Source organism: Macrobrachium rosenbergii, chromosome 2, assembly GCF_040412425.1.
Source record: "Macrobrachium rosenbergii isolate ZJJX-2024 chromosome 2, ASM4041242v1, whole genome shotgun sequence".
NCBI lineage: Eukaryota > Metazoa > Arthropoda > Malacostraca > Decapoda > Palaemonidae > Macrobrachium > Macrobrachium rosenbergii.
The window spans coordinates 86,276,132-86,294,216 of NC_089742.1; the positions used below are offsets into that span (position 1 = coordinate 86,276,132).

General features: G+C 40.4%; 1 protein-coding gene across 1 annotated transcript in view; it reads left to right on the forward strand.

Moving 5' to 3' along the window:
* LOC136843440 (uncharacterized) overlaps positions 1-18,085 on the forward strand; it is a 109,950-nt gene that overhangs the window by 79,799 nt on the left and 12,066 nt on the right. Inside the window, exons 6-7 of the mRNA XM_067111948.1 lie at positions 13,920-14,071; positions 14,296-14,454. Coding sequence (XP_066968049.1) covers positions 13,920-14,071; positions 14,296-14,454 — 311 coding nt within the window. The remainder of the gene's footprint in view (positions 1-13,919; positions 14,072-14,295; positions 14,455-18,085) is intronic.

Genomic DNA, 18,085 nt, shown 5'->3' on the forward strand with positions numbered 1-18,085 from the left:
CCAGCCTGCACTGCCCCTTGACCCTGTAGAGCCATGATGACGGGTTGCTTTGTGTGAAAGGCTGCAGCTTTATGGCGAGGGCGGACCTTGTTTGCTCTGTCAGGACAGGCAGCGTGCAGGGAGCGGGTACCGGTGTGGAGGAGCGCTGGAGCCCAGGCGTTGGGAAGGGCACGGGGCGGGTTGTGTACGAGGGAGATGTCCGCGTCCGTGAAGTTTGCGGTTAACTGTATGTGGGAGGGAATGTCTGCATCCATACTCACTATTGCCCTCTTACTGGGAGTTGGTTACTCACGTCAATATGTACTTGGGAGCGCGTCGTGTGGGTCCGCTGATGACGCTGGTGATCTGCCGCCGAGAGTCAGCACACCCGAATGCTTTGTTAAAGCACTGTGTTTAGTCCGTTAGGGGCAGGGGTAGTTCATGGAGCCAAGACTAGGTCGCCGTATGAGTCCTTTAATGGCTCCGGGAACCACTCCGGGCTCACCACTGTGAGAGGTGCTAAATAGTGAGCAGGTGGACATGTACTGCTAGTTTATTCAGAATGCAGGCCACTTATAAGGCGGCGTGCAGACATCACACAGAGGAATACAATAGAATACAGGTGACCCAAGGTCAATTACTCTCAGTATTAATTATAATAGGTAAATACAAGTAACATAAAAGGTAAGTTAACAAGAATTGACACAACAATGTTCTAACACATGTGCAAAGAAAACAGGTGCAAATGAATTAGTAGTAGATACGTATTTACATAGATAAAATGTGGCTATTTTTGCTTGACCCAATCTCGTAGGAGCGTCACTGTAGAAAACAGGCGGTTCACCATAGAAAACCCGCTTAGCGGGGACTTTACAAAGTCACCCCTCTAAACCGCCATACCCTCACTCCCCATAATCCCTCGCATGAGACCTTCTTGTTTTCTCTGGGTATTGGGCAAAGCAGAGATGTGTATTACTGCCTGATAGCTGCCAAACGTGGCCAAAAGCCACTGAGAAAAGAAATCTTGCACTTTTCATTTTATTTATTACAGGTAAACTGGAATGATTTTAAGGGGGAATGGGGACGATGATATTTCAAACTGGAATGAAATTGATCACTAGGAACCACTGAAGCTGTAAGGACGGGATTGAGAGACATACTGGCTGGGTGTTGACTGGTTTATTGGTGGTTCCTTACTGAATTGAATGTACAGAATCTTCAAAGTTGTTATTGGCCTGTGCGAGCCGCAAAGTAGCATCTACACACAGACAGGGCAAAACAGAGGTAATGTTTCGGAAATCTGTGTTTGTTGGCAGACAAACAGATGGCGATTGTGAGAGACATAATAAACGTACAGTGATAAAACATATATCAATGGAAAGGCCAGGAAATTCCACATATGGCCAATTGCATGAGATTCGAGACAGATTAATGAATACTGTGCAGTAGCATAATATATAGGCCTATGAAATAGCGAGACGTTTGGCGTCTTCACAAACAGAAGCATACATACAGTTTGATACAGAAGATTCGGTGGAACATTATGAGTACATGATTAGAATGCTTGCATGGCAATGCAAGTAGTGGTGATTGTACATAAATCGAGACAACAATGGTTAGGGAGAAACAGACGGAAATATTGTATGGTAGAAGTTGCGTTCCTTGAGAGAGAGAAAACATGTAAGAGACCCATCGCACCGATCGCGGTCTCTTTCGAGCACATGTGTGTGTTCGTCATCCATCAGAGGGGACAAGACAAAAACAAGAGCATCCCGTTTTCTCTCTCCCAAGGAACGCAACTTCTACCATACAATATTTCTGTCTGTTTCTCCCTGACCATTGTTGTCTCAATTTATGTACAATCACCACTACTTGCATTGCCATGCAAGCATTCTAATCATGTACTCATAATGTTCCACTGAATCTTCTGTATCAAACTGTATGTATGTTTCTGATTATGAAGACGCCAAAGTAGCATCTACACACAGAGAGGGCAAAACAGAGGTAATGTTTCAGACATCTGTGTTTGTCAGCAGACAAACAGATGGCGATTGTGAGAGATATAATAAACGTACAGCGATAAAACATACTGTATATCAATGGAAAGGCCAGGAAATTCCACATATGGCCAATTGCATGAGATTCAAGACAGATTAATGAATACAATGCAGTAGCACAATATATGTGAAATGGCAAGACGTTTGGCGTCTTCACAAACAGAAACATACAATACTGGTTCACACTATTAGTTTATCCCTTTGAAGGGATTACTGTGTTCTGTCTGTTTCATATTATCATTTTCACTTTGATGCAGTGGCGGTTTTAAAGTTAAGTATATATTAGTTTTACCAAACCACTGAGCTGATTAACAGCTCTCCTAGGGCTGGCCCGAAGGATTAGACTTATTTTCCGTGGCTAAGAACCAATTGGTTACCTAGCAACGGGACCTACAGCTTAATGTGGAATCCGAACCACATTATTTCGAGAAATGAATTTCTATCACCAGAAATAAATTCCTCTAATTCTTCATTAGCCGGCCAGAGACTCGAACTCGGGCCTAGCGAGTGCTAGGCGACAACTCTACTGACTCGCCCAACAGAGAACTTTTAAGGAGGGGTGTGTGGCACCTGGTCATGTGCCCTCCCCATGGATATGAATAATAGAACACTGTTTTCCTTCAATAAATATAGGTTACATTACCTGTGTCATCGGGAAAAGAACGAACGTTTTCTTCACAAAATGTCATTAAGTCATACAGGAGAGCAACAATGGGCTCTGAAAGGTTGATTGGTCTTGCAAAGCTTCATAACAGGGGAGGGGAGCCATCTACTAACTGATCCATAAAACATAAAATAAAAAAATTAAATCTGCTTGAGAATATGAAGAAAGTATCATAGATTGTTCAGAAAATTCACATTCTCCAACAGTGACACAGTGAGAGTTGACATCCCTAGTGGCCCACACCATACCCTAACCATATGGGATAGCACCAAAAGAGATATAGAGGCACAGGTGTAACCTAAACCCTCCTGTTAGGACTAAGACCATGTGGACATGGAATCATCCTCCCTTTATCTGTAATGATGGGCTTCCAGCCAGAAGCTAAGAGTCATACCCCCAGAGCTGGATCCCCCTGGATTCTTGTGAGCCAACACTTGAGAATAGTTCTGCCAAAAATAGTCAGAACCATTCCTGAGGTGGCTAGTACCACCCACAATTTCCAAAAAAATGCTTTGAATGCAAACCCCTCTTCAACCATGATCCCTTCTTCTGTTCATCTAAGCAGAGAGTTTTGACGAATGTGGAAATTTTCATGCTTACTACTCCAAATGGAAAAAATGAGAAACATAGGTGTTCCATGTTCAAAGTACATCTATTAGCATAATCAAAGCCATGCTTAGGTCATCAACAAAAGAAGAAGAAGGAACTAGGAAAATTTATATAAGAAGGAGTAGGAACGAAAGGGATAAAAGTCCCAGTGTTCAGCTGAACCTGCACCAGGGATGGTATGCACCATAGAGCATTCAATCCTTGCAGCACGCCCCCCTAGTCCCCAAGTTGACAAGGAGTTGGTATCAGGGGGTTTACAGTTTATAGTATATATGCAGTGGCGTAACTAAGGGGGGTGGGGGGGAGGCGGTCTGTCCCGGGCTGCACTATGTCATCTTTTCAGCGGGTCTGGTCTGGCATAATTCTAGTTTTTCTAGCATATTTCGTCTGATCGGAACACTGTACATCGATTTATCGACTCTGCTGTTGGACAGTAAGCAATTTTTGACAATGCCGTTATCAAATTACTAATCAGTTGGACTTTGATGTTGTGTTGTTATTAGTGAATTCACTTCTAACAAAGCTTGTAGGGTTCCGTTGTAAATCTGCTGTGTTGTTCTTGTTTTAGCTTTATGAAATAAAATAAATTCTTGCAATGTTAAGGCTTAAAATGTGCATTTAATTTTCACTGCTTTAGTACTTTTTAGCACGGGAATGGGAGGCACTTTTAGAGTACCTGGGCGCCACTAACGCTAGTTACGCCACAGTATATATGGGCAGTTTTGTGCATATGCCACTGAACAGTTGCTTCCAGTGGGTTTCTGGATGCATTGAATGTCCTCCTATCAGTGGATGACACTGTTATCTAGCAATCCCAGCTGCAGGTAGAAAAATATGTATGAAAAAGTTTAGAATATGATGCAACCATTGTAACAGTTGCTGAGAAAAAAAAAAAATTATATACAATGAGTAGTGGTGTTAACGATCAGTAGGACTGAAAAGCACTGTAGATGAAATGACTGAGCTACACTTGTCGGTACATATACCTTGGATTTGGTTCACAGGTAGTGGAAAGATAAAAGATATTGCTATACAGTACATGAAACTTGTAATATTCTGTGTACATATGTAAACAAAAATCCTGTTTTTGATGCTGCAGTGATCTCGTCATTGCTATTTAGTTGAATATGCTGGGTAATGCGTCAAGAAGGGCATTGAAAATTAGTTTAATGAATAAGGCATTTTTCTGGAGTAAGTAAAAATACAAGCAATGATCTAAGTATACTAGGGAGAAAAAAAAGACAGGCGGTTCAAGGAACACGTGTTTTCGAGTGCTCCTGTATTTCTCAATTTTGAGCTTATCCCAGGGATTTATTCTCGATTTGCTACTGCTCCAGCAGTGCATAACACTGATGTGACCTTAGTGTTGTGCTTTTCAGTATTATACGTGCCAAAACAGTCTTGTAATTTAGGTAAACTGATGAACACCTAGTAAACTAGAGTCTTGGCCGGTGAACGAATATGCCCTGAGGCGATTTGCCTCCGGGGTTTAGGGGCTCTCGGCGTCCCTCCCTTCCTCCATCCCTCCCCAGCTAAACACAGCACTGGCAGTTAGCCCGCAAATAAAACAGGTTAATCAAGATGGGTCATAATGCATATGCTCTCAGGAGAAAGGACTCCATAGGCCTGCATTTTACAGCGCCTTATGCAGCCATTGAAATGGTTTGTAATGTGTTATTTATGGATATGAAATTAAGAATTAGTGACATAAAAGGAGTTCAGAATATAAATCGAAATAAGATTGTAAAACTGCTCTCAACAGATATATTTACAGAAGTTGTGAAGAATTCTGAGGATAAGTTATCAAGATAAATGATACAGAGCCAGTGAAAGTTATAAATTTAAGCTCGCAAGTGTCATTTGTATCAATAAGGAACGCACCTTTCGAGATGGACGATCAAGTGATAATAGATATATTGAATAGGTACGGAAAGGTAGAACACTTAAGACAAAACAAATATGCAGTTGGACCTTTTGAAGGTTTACTCAGTGGCATTCGCACGGCAAAGAGGAGGGTAAGAGAAAACATCTCTTCATCAGTTTATATTGGTGGCTACAATTTAGCCTTCCTATACAGTGGACAGGGAAGAACTTGTTACAGATATGGCAAAGAAGGTCATCTAATGAAGGGTTGCAATATAAATATGACTGAGAAAAATTACATTTTCAGTGAGGGTGATTTTCCTGAAATACAAAGGAGTGAAAAGAATACATCCAGTGTCAGTAATAATGGAGGGGACGAAGAGCATGAAGGTGAAGCAAAGTCGCGGAATGAGAGAGAGAGAGAGAGAGAGAGAGAGAGAGAGAGAGAGAGAGAGAGAGAGAGAGGAACCAGACGTAGGAAACGTTCATTCGGACTTCAGTGATGAAAGCACGAGAACGTCCACTGAGACAAGGACTGAAGATAGTCGAATGAACGAAGTGGAAACACATAAGGAAAGACAAGATGGTGATGAAGCAGCTGAAGGGTTTATGTAAAACCCCTGTATCACCTGACGAAGGACTCATGATTTCGACAGTTGAAGCAGAAATCCCGGCAGAAGAGGCAGATATCGAAAAGGGAATGGACTTTCAATTATGTGAAATACAAAATGAAGAGGAGCCAGTCGAAGAAGTGGAAAGCGAAATTCAGGAACATGAAACAACATAAGAGGGGAGTAATGTAGACTATGACGGAGAACATACCATAGACAGTGCTTTAAACTTTGGTAACATGAGTGACAACGGAATGTGGCAAGCTACCATTAGTGACGAACCAAACAAGGGCATTCGTCTGAGGTTAACAAAGATTAATGATATACTTTCTCAGTCGCACATGGATGAAGATAAATCAGTGCTCGATGAACCCAAAAGTAGCTCTGAAGATAAGTCAATTGCCTGTGAATAAACGTTTCAAATTAGATGAATGATGAAGAATTTCCTTCTTATATTTGGAGCCTTCACTTACCTGAATTTAGCAACTGTTCATGTTAATGGTCTATGTATGGCTTATAGCAAATTAAATTGATTGATTATATGTATTTTTATCATTTGGATGTAATATTTGTGCAAGAACATAATGCCAAAGAAATTTCGCAGCTTGAGTATGTTGAAAAGCATTGTGATATCATACTGAATCCAATTTTCTTGCTGGAGGGATGCACAGCTATCCTTTTCAATAAAAAGTCAAAAGTGAAGGTTCTGAATCATGAGATGGATGCAAAAGGTCAAATAAACAGTGTAAAATGTATCTAGCAAGGAACAGATTTTCGATTAATAAATGTATATGCCCCTTCTGGGACAAATAAGAAAAAGGAGAGAGAAGAACTGTTCTTAAATGTTATGCTGATTACTTAAGGAACAACTTACAAAATGTGATCATAGGAGCATACTGGAACAGTATAACAAGTAAGAAGGATTGTTCTAATTATGATAACCATATTAATTCAGAAGCTCTTCAAAAGTTGAAAAATGATTTGCAGCTTATAGATGTGTGGCTCTTAACAAATAATTTGATAGGGTATACGTATATTAGGCATAACTATGGCTCTAGCATTGATCGTATATACAGTATGTACGAGATCTGAGAAATAATATAAGAGGAACGGAAAATATACCACTGAGCTGGTCTGATCATAATTCTGTTAGGGTTAAGATTAAGATGGAGAATAATGTTAGTTTTAGCAATGGATGTTGGAAGTTAAATACAAATATTCTAAGACACACTATAACAACAGAAAACTTTGTTCATTTTTGGGGCAATTTGAAAGGGAAAATAGGTGATGTACAATCTAATTCTATTTTAGGCTGGTGGAATTATGCAAAAGGTCAGCTTAGACTCTTTTTCGTTTAAGTCTCAAAAACTATTAATCAGGAGAGATTTGGTTTACTGAATTTGCTTAAAACAGAATTAAGGAGGAATTATTGGATCCATTCTGCTAACTGCAATAGTTTACAAAAAATAGAGGAACTTAAAGACAGAATAAATCTGATTGAAGATGAAATATGTGAAGGGGTGAAGATAAGAGCTGGCATTGATGAAAGAATGAATGGTGAAAAAGTATCTACATATTTACTAGGAAAAGAAAAGACTTTAAAAACAAGTATCGTCAAACTGTGGAAAAGAGGGTGCCTATGGATCAGACACAAAGTCTGTACAAAGGAATATATTTGAGTTTTATGAAAATCTATACAAAGAAGAAGCTGTTGACTGTGAAGTAAAATATAGATTTATTGAAAATATGAACACTGTCATAGATGATGACATGAATTTAATCCTGAAGGCTGAAATAACAGAGACAGAGGTTTGGAAAGCTACAGTATATGTGGAATGCAAAATGGGAAATGCCCTGGTATGGATGGATTAGCTGTCGGGTTTTACAAAACTATGTGGAGTATTATAAAAAACGAAATTATGAAAGTACTGAGATATTCATTTACTAAATTTAAAATGCGGAAACACTCAAATAAGGGAGTTATTAAGCTTGTACCAAAGAATGGAGATAAGTGCGATCTTAATAACTGGAGACCTATAACTAAGTTAAATGTAGATTACATTAATTATAGCAAAAGGTTTTAGCAAACAGGTTAAAATCAATGCTGTCTACATTCGTATCAAAGGAACAGTTCTGTGCTGTCCGTGGAAGGTCAATAAATAATTGTAACACTTTGTTAAGGGATACGATATACTTCTTGAATAATGAGAACTTACCAGCTGCCCTAGTAAACCTTGAATGTTACAAAGCATTCGACAGGCTTAATCTGGACTCTCTCTTCGGAACGCTGTCCAAACTTGGATTTTCTTTAGATTTTGTAAAGTTAATTAAAACGCTTTATAAGGATGCCAAAAGTCGCATATCCACAAATGGCCACATATCTGACACTTTTCTTATAAGTCTGTTCGACAGGTTGCCCATTATCAGTGATTTTATTTGTTATAGCTCAAGAACTCTTGTATACAATGTTGAGGAATTTTTCTCCGGATCTTCCAAATGGGTTAAAAACTGTCGTAGTTGGCTTTGCTGATGATAGCTGTGAATAAGTTAAAAGGTATTAATGAATATGAAGAAGCAAGTGGAGCGAGACTTAACAAAAAGAAAACATACGTTGTGGGAACTGGATCATGGAAAGATAAACGTGACTGGCCAGAAACCGGGACAGAAAGGAAAACAGACAGTTTTAAAATCGTCAGCTGATGTTGGTAAAGAAAAAAGTATAATCCATAACAATGATTATGAACTATCTGTAAGGATGAACTGGGAAAGCATCCAAGATAATATTACGAAAATGTTAGGGGCACTTTATAAACGAAGACTAACGTTGTTCCAAAAGAGTGTGCTAGTTAGTGCAACTGTACTATCAAAGGCATGGTATATTTCCCAGGTGTATCCAGTTCCAGCTGATGTTGGTAAATGTATAGAAAAATGTATTTTTCCAATTTCTATTCACTAGTTTTTTTTTATCTAGAAATGATAGAAAATTTGACACATAATGTATGGATGAAGTTCTCTTATGTCAAGGGAAGTGTATCTATAAACTTAGACAATGAATATATAGAATATCATGGCCTATGATTCAATCCCAGAGAAAAGTCTCTCCATTATTTATGGAAAAGTACTTTGTCAACAGTGATGATATGGCTAATGAGAAGGATAGAAGTCTATCAATTCTCTCAGACATACATATACATGTCGTTTCAGATATATTTTGTTGAGCTGAATAGACTCCATCTCACCATCGAGCCAAGGGCAATCAAGTTTTTATTGCTTTGGGCTGAAATATATATGTAGAATCTACTGGTCACTTACCAGACACATATGTAATTCCACAGCTCCAATGCCTCTTAATCCTCGGATTTTTCGCGCTTTTTGATAGTTTGTAATCACGGTTTCTAAAAATATCCAGACGGAAGAAATTGAAGAGCTTTGAACGCCAGTCGCGGGAATCGAACCTGCATTATATTTATTTATTCTATGTTTTGAAAAATCTTTGCAGTGTTTCAAAGGTACTGCAAAACAGACATGATGCGCCCTATCTGTTCGGAACATAGTTATGAGACCTGTCCTCATTTATAAACTCCGTAGTAAAATAAATTAAAATCCTTAGGGAACTGAGAAGCTGCAAGCTAAATTCATTAATAGCAGCATTAAACCTTAAAATCTCATGAAAATACCCTCTGCTTTCAATGCATTGAGAACGGCGTTGACAGCTGCTAAAATAATATATTGCCGTGCACTGTTGATATCATACTCCTGATCACATTACAGTACAGTACTTCTACAAACATCTGAGTGAGTCACTAGAACAACAAACTTTAAAGTGATAGGAACCTCCTATCTAATCAATTCAAGCACCAGAACGCTCATAATACGACAAATTTTGTGAGTAATTTGTATTTTTCCTAACATACAAACCTGAGGTCTTCACATAGGAATTACCTTCAGTGCAAGCTGGAGCAGGCTATTCTACACAACAAGATAGTTGAACTACTGGTGGGAGGGGTGAGGGCCTCACCACCTCCCTTCGTTGAGTTATGCAACCACTTGCCTAATAGCCCAGGTATCACAATGAGGGGTGGTCAGAGGTAGGCAGTGTAAGCATAGACCTTAGGTTTGTATGTTAAGAAAAATACACATTACCTCCAAAATTTGTCATTCATTCCTACACAAATACAAACCATCGGACTTTACATAGTAAGACTCACTGATTGGTGGGAGGGCTGAGTAAGCTTCTTAACCGACTGGAGGTTTGCCTCACCTAGGACTTTTCCTGGTTGCACAATGTTGAGCAAAGGAAGTAGTCCCACGCCTCTAATCAGGGGAACAATTGTGTGCTTGACTGTCAGACTACTGGGCTTTTTGAAGTAATGGGTTTGGAAGCATTTTTTTCAAAAACGCTTGGAAGAACACTATGTCGGAGACAGTAAAGCTAAAAATAAGTAACGCTTAGTGTCATTTCCAATTCCTCTCTCCCCTTGCTAGAGAAAGGGTAGGACTTGCTTCTATTAGATCATATCAACAGAAAAAATAGAAAGGCTGATTACTCACCTGCATCTGTGCCTGTCCAGCACATGATGGTTTGAAAACCTATCCTCTGCCTGCGGGAAGAGGAGAGGTACGTTAAAGGGAAAGAGAGAGGGGGCCAGTCACACACACTCGCTCTCACTTCTACGACTATCTTAGACCAGATGTTACTTGTCCTGCATGAGCTACACAACCTGTTGAGCATCCATCGCAGGACCCAAGGAGAAGGTGTCCAAGGACCTATGGGCAATGTCCCTCAGGTAAAAGGTGAATGTCGTATGGCGCGACCACACTCCTGCTCTCAGCACCTGATGCACAGGATTGATTCTTCTTGAATGAGAGATACAGTGCCCCGACTTCACACCTGGGCTGAATATACCCTAATCCTCTTCATTCGACAAAGGTATCTCGTTGATAGTCTTAATAGTTAAAGTGATCGTGCTCTGACACCTCCTTCTTGGTCTTGCCAGTACTAACAAAAAGTCATCGACACCCAGGCCTGAGCTGTCAAGTCCTCTTAAGGTAGCATCTTGTCTGGTTCATTACCTACAAAGTCATCTAGGGAGGGTATTGAGAAGGACTCGAATCTAACATCAAGGACCGATGGATTCTGAGTCTTCGTTACCAATTCCAGGACAAACTCTAGCAAAACAGATCCCCATCCCCTTGAGTGTTTGACATTACAAGAAAGACCATGGAGTTCGCCTACTCACTTTGCCGATGCCAAGGCAAGCAGAAAAACAGCCTTGAGGGTCAGATCCCTGCCTGACAACTCTCGAACAGGCTCATAATGAGTGTGAGTCAGGCTCTGAAGGACAAGAGTAACATCCCACTCAGGGGGCCTGAATTCGCTGGGAGGGCAAGACTTTTCAAAGCTTCTCATCAGAATGGAGATCTCTCATGAGGAAGAGAGACTTATGCCTTTTAGACATAGGACTAGGCCCAGGGTGGCTCTGTAGCCCTTAATTGCTGTAACAGAGATGCTTCTTTAGGCGAAGGAAGACGAGAAAGTCTGCTACCTACTGAATAGTAGCTTCAACCAGAGAGAAACCCTTTCCATGACACCAACCACAGACGATAGCCCATTTCCCCTGGTAGATGTCTACTTAGGATTTCCGAAGATATCCAGACATCTCCGACACTGCTTGGTGAGAAAAGCCTCTTGCCCACAGGAGACACTGGATAGTCTCCAACCCTGAAAGACTAGGGACTCTACAGACTGGTGGAACCTCCCTAAGTGGGGTTGGAATAGGGGGTTGTACTAAGGAGGAATTTCTCTCAGTGCCTTGGGTAGCAGAGCCAGCAGGTCCAGGTACCATTCGGCATGTGGCCATTTGGGAGCCACCAGGGTTATTCTGAGATTTGTGGTGATCATTACCCTGTTGCTCACCTGATGAATGAGACAGAACGGAGGAAAAGCGTACGAGTCGAGATTGTTCCAAGGGTGCTGAAAGGTGTCCTCTGCTGCAGTCTAAGGGTCTCGGACGAGTGAGCAGAACACCAACAACTTCCTATTGTGCCAGGCTGTGAAAAGGTCTACTACTGGACATCCCCAAAGGTTGAACAATCTCTCCATATGTCTGGGTGTAGGAACCACTCTGTCCCTATCACTTGAGCCTGATGGGTGAGTTTGTCTACCACTACATTCCTCTTGCCTGGGATGCATCTGGCTTACAACTCCACTGAGTGTACTGCTGCCCACTCGTGCACTTGCACTGTCAACTGGTGAAGCTGAAGGACACTAGTCCCCCTTGTTTGTTGACATATGACATTTTCGTGATATTGTCACTCATCAGTACCATAGAGTGCCCCATCACTCGATCCCAGAACTCTTGGAGGGCGAGGAAGGCTGCCTTGAGCTCCAAGATGTTGAAGTAGAAGTGCCTGTTGTTCTGATTCCACATCCTCAAAGTTAGTATCTCCTCCAGGTGTGCACCCCATCCCTCCCTCGAAGTGCCCAAGAATAGAAGCATCTCAGGAGGGGGAATGTGAAGCTGAACTCCTATTACAAGGTTCCTGTCGTCTAGCCACCAGGCTAAGTCCTGCCTCACTTCTCTTGAAAAAGGAATGAGAAGGGATAGTGGGTTCCTTGCTTGAGACCAGAACTCCTTCAGGCTCCACTGCAGGGAGCAGAGATGTAGCTGCCCATGAGGGACCATCTTCTCCAAAGATGACAGGTGACCAAGAACGACTTGCCACATCCAAGCTGGTTGTTCCTGTCAGGAGAGAAATGACTGCGCTGTCTCCCTGAACCTGCTGACAGGAGTCTGAGGGAAAGACTCACTACTTCTGTATCTATCAGCATGTCCAGGTACATTATCCTCTGCTTGGATATGAGGTCTGACTTGAGACGCACCACAATGCCTAGGCTGCAACAAAATTTGAGAAGTCAATCCCTGTCCTGGAGCAACTGTGAACAAGAGCTCACCAGGATTAGCCAATCATTGAGATGCCCCAGAAGACGTATCCCATGTGAATGGGCCCAAGTCAACACAAGTGTGAACACTTGCGTGAATCACCTGAGGAGTGGTTGAGAGTCCAAAACAGAGTGCCCTGAACTAGTACACCATCTCCCAAGGATAAAGTGGAGGTACTTGCAGGAGGATTGATAGATGGGTATCTGGAAATACGCATCCTGCAGTCCACCATATGCATGAAGTTGGACTCCCTGATGGCTGCGAGCACTGAACATGTCATTTCCAGCTTGAACTGAGTCTGGCGAACGAATTGGTTCAGGGCAGATTATCTATGACCAGCCTGTATACCCCTGATGCTTTCTCTACGAGAAAGATCCTGCTGTAAAAGGCCGGAGACTGATCTGTTACAACTTCCACAGCGCCCTTCTTCAGCATCACCTTCACCTCGTTCCAAAGAATGAGGTCCTTTGGTGAGCTGGGAACATATGTCTGTAGGTGGACCGGAAGGTTGGTGAGAGGTGGAGGAAACTTGAAGGGAAGTAAATAGCCCACCCGAAGGACATTGACTACCCAGGCCTCCACTCCATGTTGCTGCCATGTTGCCTAATGGGTCGACATGCAACCCGCCACCAGTGGCAGCATGCGTGAGGGGAATGCCGCCTCCAAGTGTCCTCCCTCCCTCTTCTTCCCCTTACCTCCTCTACCTGGCTGACACAGAGAACTCAAAGGATGCTGGTTTGCATCCCAACTGGGACTGGGGCAGAAGAAGGCCAGGGTATTCTAACAGGGATCTAAGATTTCTGAGTTTCCTAGACCCATGGAGGAAGGGGGCCAGCCTGACTCCAAAGGTCAGACTGCAGGAGTGTGAAGGTCCGGAGGTCTTTGCAAATTCAAAGGTGTCACCACATTAAATTATATCTCTATCTATCTATCTATCTATCTATCTATCTATCTATCTATCTATCTATCTATCTATCTATCTATCTATCACACACAATGTTTGTTTTTCTGCCTATTTTGCTGAAATACCTTGCTTATGTGGCTTCAAAAAGCACATAAAATAGCTCAAAATAAAAAAAAACCAGCTCTAATCATCTTTGCCCGCCCCCCCCAACAAAAATCTGAAATGACGTCCCTGAAATAGAGTCCATAATTTACTGGTAAATGATCTTAATTAATGCTTTCTTATCAGTTTTAGGTAACATTAGTAAAGCAACAGCGCGAGTATGGAGGTTTGCTGTGATGGGGGACCCATTAGTGGACTGGTACGTGGTCCGTGATGCAGACTCTCCCATACTTCAGAGGGAAGTGGATGCTGTCAGGATGTGGCTCTCATCTGGCACTGTCAGTCAGCAGTTTTTTTTCACTCATATTAAAGCTATTGAGAAAATACCCTTGACATTAAACATAATCTGTATCTTGTCATAAAAATTGCAGCTGGATAGAAGTTACTGATGAAACAATGTTGAATAATTCTGCCAAAAAGATATCTTTTGGACATATTTAATGTCATAGAAATTAAATTTTTTTTTATAAAGATCTTAAATGACAGACCAAAATATTTACAGTGTTTCCACGTGATGCGAGACCATCCATACCACGGAGTTCCAATGTTGGCCGGAACTTGGGGTGGCTGCGGCATGTGGCATGAAAAAGAAGTCCGATCCATAAGGGGCAGGATTTTAAAAACTGCTCTTTCGGAAACAGGAGACCAGAGAGCATTAGCAGTTAGTAAAAGCATGATTTATTTGAACCATAAGAAATAGTCTTTCAACAATGATGAGATGATAAAGATGACATTAAGGTCCTCTAGTGCAAATCCAAAATGATATCCCATATAATCAGGCTTCTGAGTCAGAGTATAATTATATATATATATGTATATATATATATATATATATATATATATATATATATATATATATATATATATATATATATATATATATATATATATGTGTGTGTGTGTGTGTGTGTGTGTGGTGTGTGTGTGTCACGGAGGAATTCCCCCAAAGCATTAAGATATGATGATAATACTACTACTATACATATGCACTGTTGTCAGTCTTCTTGCCTGGAGACAGGGGTTGGAGAACGGTGCTGTGTCATAGTTGACAAGGTGGGTATGAAGACTTCTGACGTTTACGCTGCCTGGGAATTAGGGTAGACCTGTCCTACCTGCTATTACATGATACTCCTTGGGTGTATAGGTCTTATTACTGAGGAGGCAGGTGATGTCTTCCCACTGAGAGATAATTGAAGCGCTGATTTTAGGTGACAAAGGTAAGGTGGCATTAAAGAAAATCCCTGGTCCTCAGTTCCTTTCTTTATTACTCATTACATCATGCCAAAATTCTACTAGGCTTAGTCTCCTGGACTTGGTTAATTTGCATATTCTTCAGAACTCCTGGACTAGATCCCTTGCAAGGGATAGATAATAACTTGTATTAATAATTTCGTAAATTAGCCAAAATGAAGATTGGACCGTTAGACATCCTTCTCACACCTTCGACAGCGTTCTCGACCCTTATATGATTTGCTAGTGTTATCAAAATGCAGACGAAAGATTCAGGGCAGCGCTCCCACACTCAGAGTGAAAGAAAAACAAAACAAGGGACTGGCTACACTGCTATGCATTCGATGACAACAACAAAAATGAAAACATTTTATAGTCACAATCACTCTTACAGTAGTAGTGCAAAGATACTAGAGGAGGATGATGAATCAATTCCTAAACAAATCAATAATAATTAAAGGAATATTTTTCCCATTACAAATACTCGTATATATATATATATATATATATATATATATATATATATATATATATATATATATATATATATATATATATATATATGTGTGTGTGTGTGTGTGTGTGTGTGTGTGTGATTTAGGCCTATTTCCTTTTTCACGCAATTTATATTGCAGTCAGTGGCATATTTGCAGCGATTATCTTATCATTGGACTTGAAATCAATCTGTATTCTTCTATTTCTCTTCAGGCAAGCTTCTAAGCTTCTTATGGTCAACGCACCTCTTTGACATAGTTTTTTTTATTGTGTTTTACATTTTCGGCTTAGCTGTTAAGTCTGCATGTTGTAATAAAAAAAGTTTATATCAATTTGTAATTTAGTCCTGAAGACGCCACCAATGGGTAAGGAAACGGTCTGTCGACTATAAATAGCAAAATGGAAAGAAGCATGAAAAGTCTTTCTTGTTCCTGAGAATTTTGCCTGAAGAGAAAAAGGAAAGATATAGACTGATTCAAAATTTAAATAAAAGGATAGTCTCTGCAATTAATGCCATTGCCTTTAGTGGAAATTGTATTATGTGATAGGATTTTTTCTTTTGTGTAGTTCCCCTTAGTAGCTTACTGTTTCATATGTTACACTTTTGAGAATAAGAGAACTTTTTTTTATTCTGGAACTTTAGTTAAATCCAATAACCTTGTATAGATGCTTATTGATAAGAATATGTGTTTGGCAAAGCCAATCATGGTGCAAGATGCCAATTATGATTTTCCTAGAAGTTTATTTCTGCCAAAACTTTAAAGAACTGGTGATGATTTTATAATAAGCATCCATGATTAGTAAAACTAGACAAGTTGAGACAAGGAAAGGCTAGTGTGTCCAGTCCTCTCATGCTGATAGAGAGAATCCAGTGCATTCCGTTCTACATAAACATTTCAGTATTTTGCTCTGTGAGAGGAGCCGCTGGTCAAAGGACAAGCCTTGACTACCATTACTATAAGTATGATCAGCTGGAAACTATTTTTACCTCCTGTGATATGTTGTTGGAAAAGTATTAACAATGAACTTTATGTCTATATATTTCTTATGATGTTTTAATCATACCTTGTATAAAACTCTTAACTACTAACATATAAGAACCCTACCACACACATTTTGTGACAAATTGCTGACTGTGACAGGACATTTTGAGTGCCAGTGCTCTGGTGCAATTTCATGGCAGCAACAGCTGCAGCCAAGGTCATGGAACTGGTCTGGAAGATGGTTTTAGAAGGACAAGAAATAAGGGATTTTGTTCGTGAAGAGCAAGATCTAGCCAGTGCAAAGTAACAGAAAGCGTGAGAAGAGTCAAGAGAAGAGTCTGAAAGGCAGAAAGAAGAGGCTGAAAACAAAGAGCTAATGAAGAGAGGATACAAGCAGAGGCATGTACACATTAATTCCTAGCATTAAGATTCACAGCACAAGTTGGTAGTGGAACTTTAGAGAGCAACATTAACACCTTTGTAGTTAGTTTAAAGTCCAAATTACCCAGACTCGAAAGGTTTGAGAAGGTTACTGAGAGTCCAGGTTGGCCTAGAGATGTGTAAGCTATTTGTCTCGGTCCATTACTAACAGATAAGGGTCTGCAGTATGTCTTTTAATGAAGCCTTGAACTATGATAACCTTAAAATAGGACTGCTGAAGAAATGTGAGATGACTCAAAAAGGATTTAAGGAGAAATTCTGAGACACTAAACCAAAACCAGGTGAGACTACATACTAGTCTGTAGCTACTCTACATACTGAAGAGTAGCTAGGCTGAAAAGAAATTTCAGCAGGTGGATTGAAATGCTGATTGTAGAGATATTTGGTGATTCTGCAAACTTGCTCAACAGAAGTAAGTTTATCAGCACTTCTTCAACCAAGGTAGCAGTTTTCCCTAGGAAAGATTACCAGAGAACACTGGTGAGATGGTGAAGCTTGTTGAGTCCATATTTAGAAGTTTATGGTAAGCTTAATGGAATGCCAGAAACCAATAAAGAAGTCTAGTGGGACTCTTCAGAAACCCAAGCAGAGAGGCAAGAACTACTGAACTACCCATTGTATTAGGGGAATACCAATGTGCAGAACAGAGGAAAAGGCCCCATAATTTGCTATTTGTTGAGGGTTATGTGGGCCGTGACCGAACTTTTGTCGTCGGTCGCTTCGTCGAATGGGAGTTTCGTCAAGCAAACTTTTCGTCGTTGGACGTTTGGTCGAATAGAAGTTTCGTCGAACTGATGTTTCGTAGAAGGGATTTTTTCGTCGAGCAGAAGTTTCGTTTAAGGATGTCTTGTAGAATAACCGTATAGTAGTTAGATGGTTTTATTTTCCTTTGTGGCTTTTCTTTTATTTTTTATTTCTTTAAATAACTCCTTTTCCATCTGTGCATCTCCTAACTACCTATTTTATAGTTTTTACTAACTCTTAGCAACCTACCACTTAAAACTTAGTATGTTGTTAACTTGCAATTTATTTTTTTTTCTTTATGGATTTCTTTTTAAAGGAAATTTCACTATTATGTACAAAGAAAACATATTCAATAAAACCATTAAAGATTTTTATTTTGGGGGAATAACTGTGCTTTCA